Genomic DNA, 19,224 nt, shown 5'->3' on the forward strand with positions numbered 1-19,224 from the left:
AATTAATAAATAATATTATCCATTATGGATTGTTAAGTATGTCATTGTTGCAGAAACTTTAAAGAATGGGTTGATGCTTCTCAGATATTAATAACTACATATTTACAGATAACCTTGAGATTTAATGCGTATGAAATCATAGCGATTTTAATAACTGAGCTTTGTGTCTATTTTGCAAGGGAAATGTGTAGAATCTGTTACAGTTAAAAACAATGTTTAAAATTCGACAGATGTTTGAAAAGGCAGATCGCTGACTGGAAGCAAAGAGTTTCTGTTCAGAAACTTTTCAGTTCCTTTTAACCCCTTTTCGGATTTTGTGTGGATAGAAATGTTTGTTATTTAATGTATGTAGTGTAGTAACAAACTAAGACTCTAAGAGATGTAGAACAGTCCTTTCAAATGTATTTATGGCTTGATGTATGACTATTTTCACATTTTCTGAACTGGTAAATTACCACTAAATCGTAACAGCAACATAACTGTTAAATCTGCTGCTGTATTTATTACTTTACCCCAAAGAGAGTCTTTTATAAAGCGCTAGAACAAAAATGTCTGCTTCCCCAAGCAATTAGTCTTTTTGATGTTACTGGCCTTACAGGGAAAAATGTGCAATAATGCTTGTTTAAACTGTGCTGAATACATTTTACCAAAGTAAAAATCAATTTATGGAAGAAAAGATGTGCATTTTTTCTGTTCAGCTCTCAGGGGTTAATGCTTTACTTATTTTAACGAATTTCATCTGATACTGATGTACAGATATGTAATATTGGTATAGAATACTATTCCTAATTACTAATGGGAATTTTTGTTTCTTCCTTTTATTGTATTAACTCAAAATTCCCTGCTGCCTTTGGTTTTTCAAATATTTGAAATTAGTCTTTTATTTTGGGATTTTTAATATTTTCACACAAATCATGTACCTTATAAGGTGTTTCTTGGCATTTTTTTTATCTTACAGTGTTGATTCTGTAATCTGAATATTAATGGTTGGATTTGAGGGGGGAATAAAGAATACAACAGGACTCACTTGAGACTTGGAATACATTTATTAGTCAAAATACAATTCTTAATTCTAAGTTTTAAGGTAACATTGCTTTAAATGCTGAGTCAATTTCTACAATTTGCACATAGATTATTACAACATCGCACTTTTTGTTATGCTGAAACTGAAGTCCTTGTGCATGAATATCAATCAATATATTATCAATATAGTGGACTTTAATTTTACCTAATAAACTTTACCTTTAATCTACCTAATAGAGATATGAAATGCTCTAAACCTGCGCTACACAGCACAAAAGTTTTTGTTTTTTTTACTTTTAGTGTATGAAGTGTGTATATGCAACATTTATGGCAAAAAAAACATTTAAATATTTCAAGTCACTTGGAGTGTAGGACACAAGTTGAGGCCAATTGAAATCTAATTAAATATGAAGAGACCCCAGCTGTAGCACTGTAGCAATAAATACCTGATCAGTTTATACAAACCACTTCACTGCCAAAACAAAATCATAAAGTCAAACGTTTTTTAAATTCAGTAAAAATAGTGATTCAACAGCTGCCCTTGAAAAACAAACAACATAGACATGGCATGCACTTATAGTCAGAGAGAATTCCCTTTTCACGTCCAACTTCTAATAAACACGTCATGAGTAATCAGACAGTTGAGGACCAATAGCAAATAACTGAGAAAGGGCTTAAACACAAGGTTTGGTTTTACAGGAAGGAAATAAAAGACACATGGAACATCTGAAAGGGACAGTAATGACGCACGGTAGCCTGAAATAATAAATCGTCCAAACGTCAATCATTTAGTCTCTTTGTGAGCATTTGATCTTCATACCAAACAAACAGGAAAAAACAAGGTTATTTATTTTAAAGTGCTAATACTATTAAGATAGATTAGTAGCCTTTGGTAAGGACACAAAAGGATTAATTCACTGGCACAGCACGATCATGCCTAATATTTGTGAGTTGCCTGACGTGGGAGCGCATGGTCCATCTCTACGTGACGGGACAGAGAGGAAGCGTTGCGATGTTGGATAAACAACATCCTCTAGAAGACGGAGAACAGGGAGCCAATGGCCAGGCCCGTGGCGGCTCCGGCTAGCATTCCCAAAGCCACGTCGCCGGCGTCGTCCTGCCGCTGCTCCTGCACGATGACGTCGTTCACACCGGCAGGGGGGTAAACTCCTGTAGACAGACAGACAGACAGGTGGGAATTTGGGCTGCAGTGCTGGAATATTAATGGTTATGACAATTCATTAGTTGTAATTAATGGAGATCAGTTTGTTTACACAGTACATGCATGTCTAAAGTCAGGGAAAATAAACAACTTTAGTCCAACACATATCCCATAAAATCTGATAAGATTGTATTACTTGAATTTAATTTTCCTCTTACCCAGTATTCATTCACACATGAAGATTAAATGTCACAGAATGAAACCATCCCTGGGGAAACAGGCCCAGTTCCTCTTATAAGAGTACAGCTAGGTGAACAAAGTGTCTTACCTAGGTACCGGTAGGGGTACAGGGTCTAACCCGGGTACTAGTAGGGGTACAGGGTCTAACCCGGGTATTGCCAGGGGTACAAGGGTCTTAACTTGGTACTGGTGGGGGTACGGGGTCTTACCCGTGTACTGGTTGAGGTACCAGTTCTAACCCAGGTACTGGTAGGGGTACAAGGGTCTTACCTGGGTACTGGTCAGGGTACAGGGTTTCTCATCCAAGTACTGCTAGGTAAAAGATGTTTCACCCGGGTACTGCAAGAGTTACAGGGGCTCTTACCTATTACCTGGGTACTGGTAGGGGTACAGGGTCTTACCTGGGTACTGGTAGGGGTACAGGGTCTTACCTGGGTACTGGTAGGGGTAAGCCACAGCGTAGGGCTGTCCATCAGCAGAGTAAACAATCTGGGTTGCATGTGGTGGAGATGAGACGTAGTCTCCATAATGAGCATAAGCCTGGTAAGATAAATAATAATAATAAGGTTTTACAGCTGTAAAAAATAAATTGGTGAGGGGGGCAGTGGCTCAGGAGTTAGAGCGTGTCATCTAGTAATCGGAAGATTGACGGTTCTATCCCAGGCTCTTCCTGGTAGCATTCTGAAGTGTCTTTGAGCAAGACACCCCTAACTGCTTCCCGGTTACTACAACGTGGGAGCCACTGCTCCTGGAATCGCTGGAATACTAGAATGGGTCAAATGCAGAGGACTAATTTCCCCCAGAGTAGGGTTACTGTGGTTGTCGTGGTTACCAGTGTTACACAGTGTTCAGGCCTACAGCCGATTACATTACTTGCCCACCATCGTTTTGCTTTTTTTTTTTTTCAATATATATAGAAATAAAACGCATAAAAAAATTCTGATTTGTAAAACACTCAGCTGTAATCAATACTTAGTGGGCACTACGAAAGTGAAAGTGTCTTTTTGTGCGCACAGCAGGGCCGTAGCAGTCTGCTTATCACGGGAGGAGAGGAGAGGAGGCTATAGGAGACCTTAGACCAAGTCTAGATCGGGACCTGTCTCCCTCCATCCACAATTAGTGCCCGTGCATAACAGGGGACATTCCGTCTGCCCCCCCACCCCACCCCTGTTGCAAAATAACGCTGGTGTTGTCATGAGTTTATTAACCGGAGATAAAAAAAAATCCTCACTGTGGCAAAAAAAAAATTGAATTTAAGCATTTCATCATATTCAGGTTACCTTCAGATCACCTCATCACATTCCCACTTGGTCAAATAGGAAATACTTCTGAAAGATACAATATGCACTAAGGATTTCAGACATGCATTAATGACCTCAACAGATTTAAGTATATTTTAACATTTCTTCCAATGCTTTAAATTTAACAATGGTGTTTGTGGTACTTATTTGTCTGCCTCTGGTTTGAAGTGAACCAAGTTATCTTACTCAACACCTTCCAGTGCAGCCAAAATGTTCCTAAATCTCTCTTTACCTGAGGTGGTGAGGCAAATTCTGGGTAGGGAGGAGGAGCCGAGGCCACAACCTCCTGCGCAAAGCCGACCTGTGGAGGCGCCACCACCTAAAAGACGAGAAATGAACGAGGATGAATCACTGTTTAAATTATTAAATTAAAACTTGGGATGATTGTGACCTCTTACAAAATAATCAAAGATGAGGCAAAACTCACCGCATTGACTCGTGCATCTTGAAGAGCCATGGTCCACGCTCTGAAACAATTAAATTGTGATTTCAAGCAGACATAAATTACAAAGTAGAATAATGTTAAATTATTTTTAATTGACAAATTGGGTTGTATGAAAAGACAAAAACTAAAGACAAGATCAAATCATCAAATTGATGTATCATTTAAAGCCATATGGGAGTCGAAGTTCAAGAGATTATTTGTGAGCAGTATATTGCCAATTTTAAGTTTCCGTTTTAGGATTATTTTCTCATTTTAATTTTATGTACATACACTGCGACCTCTTGCCCTTATTTGTTACTCGACTCTTACTTTTTTTATATTCGACTCTTATTTTATTTAAACATTTTATTTCCTCCTTATCTTTGCCTTGTTATTTTATCTTTTTATGCCCACTATGTAGTTGTTGCCTGTCATGCCCTAAGAATTTCATTGTGCCCAATGACCTTGTGTTGTACTGTACACTTGACAAATAAACCACTTTGAACTTTTGATTAATATCTAGGTAAGACACCGTCAACTGTTCTCCATAACTTTCAGAAATATCAAAAGATGAAAGGGTTTAGTTTGCACCGTCTTACAGAGCGTCATCTGGGCTGTCTGCACAGAGGCTGATAATCCGTCCGTCTCTGCACACAAGCTGGAGCAAATCATCTCGGCTTTTACCGTCCGGAGGGTTCAGCTCTGAGGACACACAAAAGCACAGGCATTCCACGGTGAGATTGTTGAGAGCCAGAGGGAGGCGTTGTGCAGAAGTCCACGGTGCAAACAAAAGGTGGAAAATACCTTTGCAAGCCTTGCAGCCGCGGATGTTGATGCAGTCCACCCTCATGTGGATATCGTCCTCCATGTCTTTGCGTTGCTGGTTGTCGTAGAAGACCAGCCGCCCGTCGGCCCACAAGTCAAACCAGTTCCTTTTCCAACGACGCAATATGGTGCCTAGCATGGATATTTTTGTTGGGGGTGGGGGTTAATTCTAACTTAAAAGGATTCACATGTTTTATAACATGGATATTTACCACCTATGTTGTGTTATGGATCTAAAAGGATGTCTGCAGGTATCACAGAGTTTAATGTCATACTAATAAACTTATTTGTGTATATTTGACAATTTTTATACAATTTTATTTTACTATTATTTAACTGTTTTCAAACTGTTAAGCTGTTTACATGCTTATTGTCTGTAAGGAAATGCAGTAACCCTCACCTCACCACCACCAATTCTGATACTTTTTAAAACAAATTGACAAAATGTATGTGTCTGTTTTTACGAACTTGGTACAAGCACGTGCACAGATTGTCTTGTCTCTTTACAGGTGAGAATAAGATTGAGTGGTTCGTTTTTCGGGTTTTAAAACACCATGTTGACTCTGATGCTGAGGAAATGGAGTCATTCCGACAAAAATACATAATATTTGTCAGCATGAGTCCAGTCCTGTTTAACATCTTGTTAAGCATTTTAAGTCACCCACGTATTATGTGGATAGCTTCCAATGTTTAACAAGATGTTTATTTTCAAACGAAGACCTAATTAAATCGAATCGAAGACTATTTCATGACTTGTAAAGGTTAATATTTGTAAAACAGAATTAAAGACATTTTCAGACTTTTTGAAAGGCCCCGCAGACACCCTGGGATAAACCAACTCACTCTGTCGGTGCAGCCAGCCGCTTTTGACGATGGACATCTCGGAGCAGCGGCTTCAGTCGCCTCAGAACATTAAAACAACACAAATAAGGTTTGATTATTGCAAACAAAAGGCGTTTTCACTGTCTTTATCGTATCCACTCAACGCGGCTCCAACACAGTTTAACGTTGTGCAGGCCAGCATCTTAAACGTGCCATCGGATCCTGATAAAAAAACGAACATAATTGGTTCGATCCAAACTTGGGGAGTCGGCCTAACGCGTTAACTTGTTAAAACGTTCAGGACGTCAGTGGTTTCAAATAATAAAATAAACTATTATTTCTCGGGGTTTCCCCCCCCACTTAGGAAACAAGGTGAATATTAAACGGAGACACGTACAGGTTATCTATTGCTTGCTTACTTGATGCGCGGAGGCTGTGGGGTTTCAGGAAGAGGATCCGCTCGCTTGTTGTGGATGACGTCAGCCTCAGCTGACCGCCTGCAAGGTGCGAGCGAGCGGCCTTGTCACGTGATCAGCCACCGTAATGCCGCGTTCAAGCCCCGCGGGAAAAGTGGGGGCACTGACACGCTATGGGAAACGCACGTTCACCTCCGATTTAAAGTTGTAAATACTACTAGTGAAGTGGGAGTCTTCACTTTTCCTCATAGTGGTATAATATTATATACTTGTTTTATATTAGATACTTATACTTACTTAATAACAAATAGGCTGGAATATAAATAAAGAAACGGGTGTGTACTATTACTTTATTATTTTGTCATATAGTCAGAAATACGCTTACATACGATTTCTTTTGTGACCGTGCGCGATTCTGCTGTTATTTAATGTATAAGTATAATTTAAAAAAACGTAACAAAGAGCGATGTTGATAGTTAATAACATCTCAATCAAATGTTTCCCGCAAGCCTCCGTCGTGTAATAAACAACACGAATACCTCCAAGCTGTGGTACGAGCAAAGAGAGTAGAGTAACCGTTAATTCCCACGTGACATGAACGCATCATAAGCAAACGGGGTAGCTTAGCTATACTGAAATGGCGACGGCAATATATTTGGAACATTACCTCGACAGTAAGTGCTTTCAAATCCAACTACGTTTGTTTGTATTTAATGTTTGAATATGTCTTAATTTTTGTTCCGTTTTCACACCGAGCGACGTTTCCCCGATTTACCAGTCATTAGTTGGGCGCTAGCTCATCGCTAGCAGACAGGCTAGCTGGTTAGCATGTTTACCAGCTGAGGGTGTTCCATGTGGGCGCGGCACACGCCTCAACAACACTTTCCTTTAGTTTAATAAAGTTGTGCATTTGCCACCAACACCCAGATTTGAACACCGCGAGAACCCAAACACAAAGCTAAAGTGTTGATTTCAGTTGTTAGGCCTACACTTTTAATTTCAATGGCAATCAAGGAAATATTGGTGTAACTTTGTTTCACTGTTCTGTTAATCTGCAGGTCCTTTAAAGGGTTCTACATTTAGTTGTGCAATTATTGGGCCGAAAAATGCATTCAGTACAGAACTTATGAGGTCTTTCAATATAGACATGTCTGATTTCATGCATCCATATATTCTGTATCAGAGGCACATCATACAGTACTTACCTTCATTCTTACCTGCAAAGAGAAATCACAGAAAATCCCTGTACTTACCTGTCTGTTCTGTGTTTAAAAATAATAATAATAATAACACGTACTGGGCAGATTTACTCCAGTTCCTAATTTCTTACATTGCCATCTGACCTGAAGCAAATTGTTCCAATAACAATTAATATAATGGTCTAGTTCATAACCTGCCCTGCTTCCACCTAATACTTACCTCTCTGTACCAAACATATAGAACGTTCCTGCAATACTTAAGTGAGAAAGTGATAAGAGAGGTGATTTGTTCAAGTATTGGTCTTGAATTCTGTTTAACTTAAGTATTAAATCCGATACAAGCACTTGCTTCGTTATATTGTTTCGATGAGTAATCCATGGTAGCTTCAGCAGTGGTAAGCAGTTAAATCGATCACAACTTGTTGCTCACAGAGTTACCTGTTATGAAGTGTCACACACAGAACATTGCTGTTAGAGTAGACAGAGAGTACATCATTTAAACAACTTGCTAGCATTTATTTTGGAAGTGCAATGAGCATGGTCTTCTTGTTTTGAACTTTGAACTTTGTTTTGAACTGAGTGAGTTAAGTTAAAATAATTATAGTTATTTGTATTGTCATAGAGAATAATTACAAGCAAAATAAAAATGGTTAAAGAACGAAAATTAACATTGATGGCTGTCATGTCAATCTGATTAGCCCCAGTAATGCTGAGTATGTCCTTATCTCATTTGAATTCTCATTGGATTTTCATTTGGAGCCAGATTGGAATATAAACACACGCACAGTGTTGTCTTTTTACATTCTGCTATTTTTCTGACCAGGTATCGAGAATTTGCCATGTGAGCTTCAGAGGAACTTCACGTTGATGCGTGACTTGGACAACAGGACTGAAGGTGATGACTGTAGTTTCAGATCATTCAATTATTCATATTTAAAAGTTATATAGACTTAAGAAGCCCTTTTTGTTTTTTGCATGTATTTTTTTATTTTTTATTTTAATGATACATGTTCTACTCCAATATGCAGCTGAGTTCTGTGCTTTTTAATATAATATTTATCATATATATTTCTCCTACAGAGAAAAAAGGGGAGATTGACAAGCTTGCGGAGGAGTACATCGCCAATGTGAAGAACTTGGCGTCAGAGCAGAGAGTTCAGCACCTCCAGAAGATCCAGAATGCGTACAGCAAGTGCAAGGAGTTCAGCGACGACAAAGTCCAGCTCGCTATGCAGACCTATGAGATGGTCAGTGTTTTTTAGTAACCAAACCTGTCTCTACTTAATCATTTACCTTTGATAAACCAAGAGCTTCCCGTTTTAAGACTGTTATCATGGTTTTTCAAAGGTTACAATGGTTGCTCCAGCTTGATTTATTAATACTCGCTGAATCAGCAGCATATAATTCTAATTTTCCTCAATTATACGGTGATGGGTAAAATAATTTTCTGCACAACCCAGTTCATGCAAGACAGCGGTTAAATAGCACCAAGGTAAAAAGAAAAGGAACCTTGCCTTGAAGTTCTGACATTTTTATGGCATTCTCATGTGTGCAGGTGGACAAGCACATCCGGCGTCTGGACGCAGACCTGGCACGCTTCGAAAATGAGCTGAAGGAGAAACTGGAAGTAAGCGGCTACGAGAGCCCGGACGCGAAGACGCTGAAAAGTAAGACAAGATCAGATAGCTCTTTGTTAATCCCGTGAAGAAAATTCAGGAGCTGGCTCACTGTAAAGACGGAAGGAAAGTGAGGTGTTGTCCGCATAATCTCATATTCACGCCTTCTGTTTTTGGTAGAGGGTGAGTCGAGAGCTGTCCGAGAGAAGCGGACGCCCCGAGGAAGAGGAAGGAAAGGCTCCGATGAAGATTCTCCAAAGAAGAAAAAGATGAAAAACGGGTAAATTGTTTTTAGCTATAGTAGAAAAAACAGATGAGTGAATAAAACTGAATAAACATTAATACATTCTGTGAATTAGGGAGAGTATATTCCAGATGTTCCAGTCATGGAGTTTGGCTTCATATAGTTTTTCCACTTGAGACATATTTTGCTGATAGTGATGGTTTCTGTATTTCTTGTTGGTAGAGCCGTCACAATTATTACAAAACAACCTTGTGGCCATTATTAGAGCACACGCAACCCTCTTGTAAAATCATCAGATTCCACAATCATATATTTCCAAATTTAAGGGGAATGGGAGGATTTAAGGGATTTTCAGATCTTCTGTTTGGTTTGTCTCTCACTTTTCCTTGTCCTCCTCCTCTCAGCCCTGATCTGAGCGACGCTCTCCTGCCGATGCAGCCGTCCGATGTCCTGGACATGCCGGTCGACCCCAACGAGCCCACATACTGCCTGTGCCACCAGGTGTCCTACGGAGAGATGATCGGCTGTGATAACCCAGACGTATGTTTTCTTTTGACATCATATATGTGACGCGCCGCATACTTTAGGGTCATTTGGCGGCTTTCGAGATTTTTTTTGTTTCGCATCATTGGAAAGTGGAGAATCAGAGCTTCCAAACAAGGTGTCACTTGTGCAAGTCAAGCAAATATTTTTAAAGCTATGACTCGTTATTGACAAGGATGTGGCAAACTGTGATTCTGAGATAATCCCCTCCAAAGTTTCACTTTCACCAGGTTCATTCATTCAGCTCCCAGAATGCAAATGGGGTGGGCGGCCAAACAAGGCCTCATGGATACTTAACACACTGCTGAATGGGCCAATCAACACAACTCATCTCGTTTTTATTTTATTTTACAATAAGAATATACATGTTTTATAAAAGTGGAATTATTTTGGAGTTTAAAAGTACGGACAACACAACAAAATATTGAGTCTATGAATAATATGAGTCTCAGAAAATCTGTCACCACCTCCACATCACGTCATCAACTTCTTCCGTTGTAGCAACAACGGACGTATTGTCGGTCTCAACCGGTGGTACTTAAAAATATTCAGTTTCATCGTCACATTAAGTTTGAAATCCGCTGTTTGAAATGTTCTCCAAGTCCGGAGTAATATCAGATTCATCAGAACATTACGTTACATTTAGCAGACGCTTTTATCCAAAGCGACTTACAATTATTCCAACACCGACGGACGGAGCCATCAGGAGCAATTAGGGGTTAAGTGTCTTGCTCAAGGACACTACAGCATGCTAGCAGGAGGAGCCTGGGATCGAACCAGCAACCTTTAGATCACTAGATGACCAGCTCTACCTCCTCCTAAATAAATAAATACAAATAAAAACACAAAGGAACACGAATCTGGGAAAATCAAATTTTCCTTTCAAGAATTTTTTTTTTTTTTAACTTATATGGCTGCTCCTGACGATTTTAGTAATGTGCGAGATGGCGAGTTTTGCTGTGGTGGGACACATATTTGGCTTTCAAGAGTTAAGATAGAAGTGTCTGTGAAGAAGAATTGATGTTAAAAAATGTCCATCTTTGTTCACAGTGTCCAATTGAGTGGTTCCACTTTGCCTGTGTTGATCTCGCCACAAAACCCAAAGGAAAATGGTAAGAGCCCATTGTAGTGATTTAGGAAAAGCATGGGTGTCAAAGTCAAGGCCGTCATGCCATGGATGCCCTCATTCAAGCGAGAAAATATCCCAAAAATAGAAATAAGACGCTAAAGAAAGACAGTTTCGGCACAGAGGTGATACCATTTTTACTCCAGCAATAGTTTATTTGTAAATTTTTGTCTTAAAAGTTGAACTCGACTCCATGGAAATATATTCTGTAATGTTTTCTTTGTAACATAAAAAAACTTTAATTATATTCGTGTTCAGCTCTTACTTACTACTCAGCTCTTGCTTAATTTGACTTTTTTGGCCCTTGATAAAATAAGTCTCTGATGTTGACCTCAGCAGGTTTTTATGAATGTTTTTGTTTTCCTGTTTGTCTCGCAGGTTTTGTCCCAGGTGCACGCAAGACAAGAAGAAAAAATGAGAAATGGAAGCTGCAGATGAATACTTTTTATAATAACATATGTATTCTGAGGATGTAGTTAAATTGTGTAATATATATACATATAGACCTATATCTTTTTTCATATAACAGTCTATAGAAATGGTGGATCATTTAAAAGCTTTTATTTAAAAAGCCCAATCCGGAATTAGGGTATAGCTCATTGTAATTGTTTTTTGTACGTTTTACCCCATTTAAGATGATTTCCTTTCACTAATTTAAAAATAAAGTAATTGAGAATAACAATACGAGAGGTGAACATTCACTATGTTGTTTAGGGCCTTTAATTCATTGGATCATTTAATAATTGAAGGTCTTTTTTATTATTATTTTCTTACCAAATCTTTTACCATCAAGAGTTTGTTTATACTCAAATCCCGGATTGTGGCATTAACATACTTGAAATAACACATTTATAAAGAAATATTTTTTTTAATTAATTGAACGCCTGCTGAAAATGTACACCTTGAAACCCCTTAATCCTGACTGAAATGTTGGTGTTGAAATGACCATATGTCTGAGTTTCAGATACCTACCTCTCTGGGGGATGCAAAGCGCTGCGTTGCTGATCAGTTACACCTTTGTGAAGTGTGTTTTGTTCAGTTTAAACCAAACATTGTCAATTCAGTTTAATCTAGGAGGTTTTGGGTGATAGGTGTACAATATTTTATATTAATTTGGGGGGGAATCTTGCGACATTTTTGAATGTATTGTGGTACTATTGGTACTATGGAATAAATGCAATTTCAATTCAAATTACCCACGAAGAGGTTTCAAAGTGCAGGCTTGGTTTTAGAATTTTATCTCCTTTAAAGCGTTGCCATAATACATTACTTCAGAAAGTATGGAATATATATTTTGTATGACAAACAATATTTTGTGGACAGTTTTTTTCCAAAGATATATTTGTTGTATTCCCTGTCTTGGTGGGTGTTCATTTTAAAGAATATAAAATATCTTCGGCATCTACTTCTGTATTCAACTGAGAATATCAATCATGTCTATGTGGAATGTTATGTAAACCCATATATAAGGAGCCAAAGTCTTTGTATTTTGCAGATTTCAGTATTTTATATCAAATAAATATTTAGCTACAATACTGTTTCAATTTTTATAGTTGTCTTTGGGAAAACAATCATCTTGCACACTGGTCTAAGGAATCTAGGATCCACCCAGTACGCCCCTTGCAGTTGGGAGAAAGTATTTTTCTGATGAGTAAACAAACTAAAATGGAATATAAATTATATAGATAAGACTGAAAAACAAGTGTCATTGCACCATCATAACTATTAATGCACTGACCTTTCTTTATATGCAATCTTAAGTCATTGAGGAATTGGAACTCGTGAAAACTTGTGACTTAGTTTTTAAGGACATTTTACACTATTGAATATAAAATGTACACATCACATTTACAATATGGTCCACTCTGATCCCCATTCACACGTAGGATTATTTAGTCGCAGGAATGTTAGCATGGTTGTGTCCTAGGCTTTTTTATTGTATCCTGATTTGTTGCATTAGCACCCCTGTCGCTGGATTTTTTTTCATACATAAGGTCTAATAGGTGAGGAGGAGCGTGTCTCATGTGGTTGCACAGCCCCCAAACAGTTGGTCAGTGGTGATTGGACCACCCTTTTTTTTAAATTCATGATGTAGAACCACTAAAAGCTATATCTGCACTAGTTAGTATCCCCCTGTAGCTATGTGCTGATTTCAACCAGTAGGTAGCGCTGAGCCACACTATATAATGCAGGATTCATCACATTTGTACAGAAATGTAGATATTATGATCAGGATTTATGGGTTTCATTAAGGAATAGTCATATACTTTGTTTGTCAGCTCAAAAAAAACTGTTATAGTGCACAGTATCTCTTAGTACAGTAAACATCAGCTTTTGGGGGTTTTTTTCATACTAAAGAAAATAAAATACAGTTTCAGTCTGAAAGCAAAAATGCACGATGAGCCCCGTGCTTTAAAACCCATCATCCGACTCTTCGTCCCAGCTGCATTTTCCTTGAGCGCTCTGAGCAAATTCCACCTCGAGGTCATAAACAAAGTCGGGGTCATTCTTGCGTCTCCGGTTCTGCTCAAAGAGTTTGTCCATCTGGCCCTTCTTGCGCGCCAGCTCTTCGTCGTCCAGCTTGTTGAGATCTTGCTCGGGGTCCACCTGGAAGGAGGCCAGGCTGTGGTCCAAGCCGCGGCCCTGCAGGTGGTCCCGCAGCACCATGTGGAGCCGCTCCAGCTGGCTCTGGGACACGCCCCCCAGGTAGGCCCTGTGCCGGGCGTGGTTCTTCAGGGCTTCGGCGGCCAGGCTGCAGTCTGTGCAGGGCAGTGTAGACGTGATAAGATAAGACATTAGAAACACATTAAAGCCAGGGGGAAATTCAGGTGAATTACAGGTTAGAGTTATTGATGCTGGTCTGTGATGTGGTTTTTAGATGCAAGCGGTGCTGTTGACCATTTCTGACCTCTTGGTGAGGCAGATGAATAAAACAAGGCAGATTAGACATTTTTGGAATAATAACTGTATGTGTGGCAAGGTGCACCGTCCTGTGACAAACTGTGCCTAAATGATCACATCTAACTGGGAAAGGGAAGAGAAGGTCTTCTGAGGATCATCTACCCTGATCCATTACGCTGGGTTTAAAGCTTAATTAAATATTAAGACCGGAAGATAGTCACTTTAGTCCCTTTACTCCAATCGCTCCCCAAGGGATGGATAAAGTATCTATCTTTTCTTAATTCAATACAATGTTACTTCGGAGTGTCCTTTGGTTTGGTGGTACCTGCTGATGCTGCGTTGAACAGAGGGACATCTTGCATTTTAAAGTGGTAATCCACAAGATTATTTTGTTAAAGAAATCCTATATTATATATATATATATTTATATATATATATATATATATATATATATATATAATATATATATATCTCCTGTATGTGTGTTCTGCATATGCTCCCCGATATGCTGTGCCCGTTGTTGGTGATCGCCTTTCCCGGCAAGAATGTAAAGATCGGGTGTGCGCAAGAGGTGAATGGCATTATGCATAGCTAGTTGTGGTAAACAATCATGGATGAACGTCCGCAAAGAAAAATAACAAAAAAAAACAACAAAACAAATAAATGAATCGCAAGAACGAGAGCTTTGGAGAGAAGGACGTGACGTAGAGAAGACGAGGGACGACACCGACTGAAGACCGTCAGAGACCAGCTCCTACCTGAGTATTTGGAGAAGTTGCGCACGGGAATAATTCTTTTGCGCACTTCCCCGGTGCCCTGACGTCGGTAGATTAAAACGACGGCAGGCGGGCTGAACCGCACCCCGCAGCGCTTCGCCTCAAAGGACATCGGGTCTTCGGCCGAGCGGCTGCCGTGAGGCTCCGCGTCGAGGCACGGAGAAATGGAGTACCACTCATTCATACTCACGGATACATGTGTACGGCGGGTGTCGGTTGGGCCGCGACGGCCGCACGGCGTCGACGCGGTGCCCGGGGCGGAGCTTGTGGCGAATCCCGTTTTCCGCGTGGCTGTTACGTCACTGACCCGCCGGAACCGGAAGGTAGTCGACGTGTTTGAAGGCTCCCGCGTTTCCCGCGGCGGCTGTTGAGCCTCAGTTCAAGTTCAAGTTCAAGTTCAAGAGATTACTTGTCGCATACATATACATACGGTCATGCGTATATGCAGTGAAATGTCAAGACACCCGGTGATTACGCACAATAAGCTCTAAAAAATATTTAAAAAGAGAAAACAACAAATTGTGCGTAATCGACACAAGGTGCTCGCGCGGGCAGCCGCCACAATCGCGATTCTGGATTCTTTAATTATATCATAGAATTACTCAAAATGCAAAATCTGCTCATGGTTATATTGGAACAAAAAGAAAAACAGGCAGATAGGTGAGTAGTGAATAAACAACTACACTGGGTGGAGGGACAGGCGAGAGTTCTTGGAGAAATGGAATAAAGGCGGAGAACTGGAGACACTCACAGCATATCTACGGATTCTAGATATATGCAATTATTGCTACTCTTATCACGATGTGAATTGTTGATATATACGTTTATCTTTCACATGCACTCTTTGTTGTGATTTTTCTTGCTTTTATATAATTTATTTGATGGCTTACGTTAGGCGCGCTGAATTGAGTTGTGTAGACACAAGTATACTTCCCTTGCCTATACATACAACACAAAAAGCTCCCTATGTTTTATCACGTTCACCCATTCTACCCAAATGCAGATGATTAAATGTTTAATTGCAAAGTTATGAAATCATGCAGGAGAACGTGACAAATCCAGTGTTTACTAAACACTCTGGATACTGGCAGTGCGGAAGTGAGAAGATGAGACTTTATTAAACCCAGGGGGAAATTCAAGTGAATTTCAATTGTCAATTAATGTTGGTCTGTGACGTGGTATTTAGATGCAAACGGGGCTGTTGACCATTTCTGAACTCTTGGTGTTGCAGATGAATAAAACAAGGGAGTAGTATAGACCCAAAAAATAGGGTCTATACTACTCCGCAGAAGCACATTATATGCTTTACATGATTATGGTTTAATTCAAACAAATAACTTCACATGAACTCACTATGTAAGACATGTAAACCCTTTTTTGAATCATATTGACATTTGATTATGACTTGTGCATTTATTGCAACAGTTTAATAATTGAACACGAACATCCGAAGGTAGAAATGAAAACAGGAAGCCTTGTGGATTATCCGTTAAGACTTTTATTTGTGGACATAATGGATAGAAACCACGAGACCAACAAGCCACTGTACCGGAGCTCGAGAAGGCTGCAGGTTAAGTGGCTGCCGTAACTGCTGTGCACCACCAGGTGCCGCTGCATCCCCCCGTTTCAGTACCTGTTCAAACCTGTTCAAATGCCGAGTATGCCTGGATTAAGGTTGAACGGCTACGGTTCCTCATACTATGTCATAATGTTTTAAACAATTGACTTCGTTGTTCGGCGTTGTTCAGCTTTGCAAGCTTATCGTCACGGTTATCGTGGGTTGTTTTTTTTTTTTTCCCGGCATCTCCACGGAGTCCTATAAACCCTACAAAGGGTCCTTCGACTTCCGTAAACAGTTGACGGGGCTGACGCTGGGAGAGCGCGCTTGTCTTAAGAAGGAACGATTGGATGTAATGGTGTTGACGTTTCTCTCCGTTGCTTTGGCTTATTTATTGACATGTCATGGTTTGCTCGAAAAAGGTACGTCATTGTGAAATTTCCTCCCATTTTAGTGACGGATGAATTTGGGCTGAGAATGTAAAATCAATAGTATACAGGTACAATTAGGTATTTGAGGGAGTTCAGGGTAGAATTAGTGGATTGTTTCCTGCTTGTTTCGTTGATAGATGTCTAGAGAATGGTGTAAACAGAACCACATGGCCGTTAGATTTTATATCAACTACTGTTTCAGCTATTGAATGTCTTTATTTCTTTAATTTTGTTCTGGGCTAAATAAAGGTCCAATCATTCTGGGGGAATTAGTAGTGTTCAAATGTTAATAGTTACACAAGCATTATTTTTTTTGATAGTTTTGGTCACTTCACATGTTCCTGGTCTACATGTTACTTACTTACACCAGGCAAAAAAAAGTTTTAGCTTCAAATTTTTTTAAGGACTACAAATTGCACATATATAAAAGTGGGGTCTCTTTGGTGTCTTGTGATTTTTGACTTCTCGTACTTTTTAGATGAGAAAAACCCAAACATCTGTGGGCTCCCAAGGCAGTGGCTTGAGTCAACATCGGTTTCAATCAAGATCAACAAAAAGGGTTTCCACAGGTTCGATATATTTTTCTAAAGATCAAGTGAAAGTAACGGACCAGTTGTTCATTTGACAAAATAATGACCTTTGCTGTGTTGTAGGGAGCTGGCTACCACTGTCGAGCTCAGCCCTGATGTTCCAAATGGTCTTAAAGTTTTGTTGGTCCATACATTTCCAAGAGGAATCTATGTTGATCCATACCAACTAACATCAGTGTGTTGTCATAATGATCTGCAGGTAAAACTATTAGATCATGACATTGAGATTGCAAATGGAATTCAGACAATTACAATTGAAGACAGAATTATTATTGATCTTTTTTTATTATGAGAATGGTGCTATTCTCCAATGCTATTTATATCTTTTCAAATGTCTCTTAGATATTGCTAAACTCGGACATCGACCTGGAGATGCCCGCTCACAAAACTTCAGGATTTGTTGCATTTGTGTTTATCCCTGTGGATGAGAGAAATTCAAAATCTCTGATGGCAACAATCCCAATTCATTGTCGCTATCACGAGCCTTCCTATGCCAGTGAAAAAGCTGTACTTGTAAACATAGGACACCCAGAGCTGCTGCTTCGTGGAGACACATGTAAGTGCCGTCATCTTTGTCCTCTGGTGACAGTCTCTGTCCGTCCTGGTTGATTATTTATTTATTTATTTTCATGTTGATATTGAATTGGAGATGCTTTACGGAGTTCACATATTACATTACAGTAAATACATATATAAAGTTAAATTATAGGATTGTGTACACGTTTTTCTTTTTTTATTAAATTGTATGCAAAATTCTTCTAACCAATAGCCCAAACACTTGGTTGTAGAGTATACGTTCGTTATTGATATAGGGCCATATATTGACACTTTAACCAGAAGCTTCTGTGGTTGCTGTGTGGAGAATTTTTATTTTGTTTTATATTAAACTCTTCCTCTCTCTAAGGTTCACATCTCACCGACTCCGATCCACATACTGTCGTCAAAGCCCCCTGCTCAGCTGCCAACTCAAGCCAATGTTTATGGGTTAAAATCCACAATCAGCAGGTTTCTCATTTCATCTGTTCTGAATGTTTGACAGTGTTGAATGGAAACATATTCTATAAACTCCCAAGTTCCTCTCTCGAAATTCCCATTAATTTCTTTATTTAAATCCCACTTGGGTTTCCTGCAGGAGGAGGCCTACATCAGTTTAGAGGTCCCAGTTGGAGACTCGTCGCTGGTGAAACCTGTGTGCTGTGGGACTCTTCTGGTCACTATGATCTGCTGTGTAGCACTGTCAAAGAGCATCTGGAAACACAGGATTTCCAATCAGCCACCAACATAACAATTTTAGCTTGGATCTAACTGTATGAGGGTGTACATAATGTATTTTTGTGAATAAAGATGTCATTTGACACTCGTGATTTCCACTGTTAGTGATTTTAATGGGTAACTGACTGGGTCATTTGGTTAAGAGGCGGTCAACTTACTCATATGTCAATATTTTTTATTTCCTAAATAAGTGCCTCAACATATAGACAATGTAGAATGTTCTCCGAATTGGCTGATGATGCTCATCTCTATGCAGCAATAAGGTGTCACGGTCATTTTTCCAATATCCAGGATTAATGGTTGGTACAGGTCTTCGCTCTAAGACGGTCACTTTCTTTTTTCCAAATAAACTGTTCTTTTGATTGACAGATTTGCTTTTTCCTTGGTCAAATGGGAGGTGGGGATATTTTTTTGTGAATGTTCACCCATATCGACAGTTACTGACCATAACAGGCTACTCTGCTTTAGGAAATTCACTGTCTGCCTTTCACAACTTATGTGTATGTGTGCCTGACCGCGGGGAAAGGCGGACCCCACCACCAACAACAGAAACTGCATATAGAGGAGAAAAAGTGACACCTTAGATAAACGTATAAAATATGGGAGTTTTCAACTCCAGGTTTTTTGGAAAAAAATTGTATTTTTGCCTAACTCACCCAGATTCAGAAGAGAAGGTCAATAATAGGGCTGGGTGATAAAATGATCTTGATAAATTACACGATTAAATCTTCCACGGTAATGATACATGAGTTTTC

General features: G+C 39.4%; 4 protein-coding genes across 5 annotated transcripts; 2 read left to right on the top strand and 2 right to left on the bottom strand.

Annotated features, from left to right (window-relative positions):
• Positions 1-1,336: 1,336 nt before the first annotated feature.
• plekhb2 (pleckstrin homology domain containing, family B (evectins) member 2) lies at positions 1,337-6,286 on the bottom strand. 2 transcript variants are annotated; one of them, XM_080008257.1, is made up of 8 exons: positions 6,217-6,286; positions 5,819-5,878; positions 4,955-5,107; positions 4,750-4,852; positions 4,154-4,193; positions 3,959-4,045; positions 2,857-2,965; positions 1,337-2,193 (listed from the first exon to the last, which is right to left on the bottom strand). In XM_080008257.1, exons 2-8 carry the CDS (start codon positions 5,853-5,855, stop codon positions 2,057-2,059), a joined length of 666 nt encoding a protein of 221 aa, XP_079864383.1. In that variant the 5' UTR covers positions 5,856-5,878; positions 6,217-6,286; the 3' UTR covers positions 1,337-2,056. The 2 variants fall into 2 exon arrangements, with proteins under 2 accessions (XP_079864383.1, XP_079864384.1); XM_080008258.1 differs by having other exon boundaries at positions 6,195-6,244.
• Positions 6,287-6,809: 523 nt separating this feature from the next.
• ing5a (inhibitor of growth family, member 5a) lies at positions 6,810-12,682 on the top strand. The gene is made up of 8 exons (XM_080020063.1): positions 6,810-6,887; positions 8,236-8,307; positions 8,493-8,659; positions 8,968-9,079; positions 9,209-9,308; positions 9,677-9,812; positions 10,866-10,927; positions 11,320-12,682. The coding sequence occupies exons 1-8, from the start codon at positions 6,851-6,853 to the stop codon at positions 11,357-11,359; spliced, it is 726 nt and encodes a 241-aa protein (XP_079876189.1). The 5' UTR covers positions 6,810-6,850; the 3' UTR covers positions 11,360-12,682.
• A 179-nt stretch (positions 12,683-12,861) lies between these two features.
• On the bottom strand, positions 12,862-14,873 carry cep19 (centrosomal protein 19). Its single transcript, XM_080021278.1, has 2 exons — positions 14,601-14,873; positions 12,862-13,700 (listed from the first exon to the last, which is right to left on the bottom strand). Exons 1-2 carry the CDS (start codon positions 14,800-14,802, stop codon positions 13,354-13,356), a joined length of 549 nt encoding a protein of 182 aa, XP_079877404.1. The 5' UTR covers positions 14,803-14,873; the 3' UTR covers positions 12,862-13,353.
• A 1,609-nt stretch (positions 14,874-16,482) lies between these two features.
• pigx (phosphatidylinositol glycan anchor biosynthesis, class X) lies at positions 16,483-18,835 on the top strand. The gene is made up of 6 exons (XM_079999442.1): positions 16,483-16,598; positions 17,086-17,176; positions 17,261-17,396; positions 17,540-17,753; positions 18,102-18,202; positions 18,330-18,835. Exons 1-6 carry the CDS (start codon positions 16,532-16,534, stop codon positions 18,480-18,482), a joined length of 762 nt encoding a protein of 253 aa, XP_079855568.1. The 5' UTR covers positions 16,483-16,531; the 3' UTR covers positions 18,483-18,835.
• The last annotated feature ends 389 nt before the right edge of the window (positions 18,836-19,224 follow it).

The sequence above is a fragment of the Zeus faber genome (genome assembly GCF_960531495.2).
Source record: "Zeus faber genome assembly, chromosome: 1".
Lineage (NCBI taxonomy): Eukaryota > Metazoa > Chordata > Actinopteri > Zeiformes > Zeidae > Zeus > Zeus faber.

What these genes read in the sequence shown, in the direction of transcription:
- plekhb2 (XM_080008257.1), bottom strand. Translation starts at nt 5,855, where the DNA reads ATGTCCATCGTCAAAAGCGGCTGGCTGCACCGACAGA. An exon ending in CGGCTGGCTGCACCGACAGA is followed by an intron (nt 5,108 to 5,818) that starts GTGAGTTGGTTT and finishes TATCCATGCTAG; the next exon opens with GCACCATATTGCGTCGTTGG. An exon ending in GACAGCCCAGATGACGCTCT is followed by an intron (nt 4,194 to 4,749) that starts GTAAGACGGTGC and finishes TAATTGTTTCAG; the next exon opens with AGCGTGGACCATGGCTCTTC.
- ing5a (XM_080020063.1), top strand. Translation starts at nt 6,851, where the DNA reads ATGGCGACGGCAATATATTTGGAACATTACCTCGACA. An exon ending in TCGGCTGTGATAACCCAGAC is followed by an intron (nt 9,813 to 10,865) that starts GTATGTTTTCTT and finishes CTTTGTTCACAG; the next exon opens with TGTCCAATTGAGTGGTTCCA. An exon ending in ACAAAACCCAAAGGAAAATG is followed by an intron (nt 10,928 to 11,319) that starts GTAAGAGCCCAT and finishes TTTGTCTCGCAG; the next exon opens with GTTTTGTCCCAGGTGCACGC.
- cep19 (XM_080021278.1), bottom strand. Translation starts at nt 14,802, where the DNA reads ATGAATGAGTGGTACTCCATTTCTCCGTGCCTCGACGCGGAGCCTCAC. An exon ending in CAACTTCTCCAAATACTCAG is followed by an intron (nt 13,701 to 14,600) that starts GTAGGAGCTGGT and finishes TGCCCTGCACAG; the next exon opens with ACTGCAGCCTGGCCGCCGAA.
- pigx (XM_079999442.1), top strand. Translation starts at nt 16,532, where the DNA reads ATGGTGTTGACGTTTCTCTCCGTTGCTTTGGCTTATTTATTGACATGT. An exon ending in AACAAAAAGGGTTTCCACAG is followed by an intron (nt 17,177 to 17,260) that starts GTTCGATATATT and finishes GCTGTGTTGTAG; the next exon opens with GGAGCTGGCTACCACTGTCG. An exon ending in GCTGCTTCGTGGAGACACAT is followed by an intron (nt 17,754 to 18,101) that starts GTAAGTGCCGTC and finishes CCTCTCTCTAAG; the next exon opens with GTTCACATCTCACCGACTCC.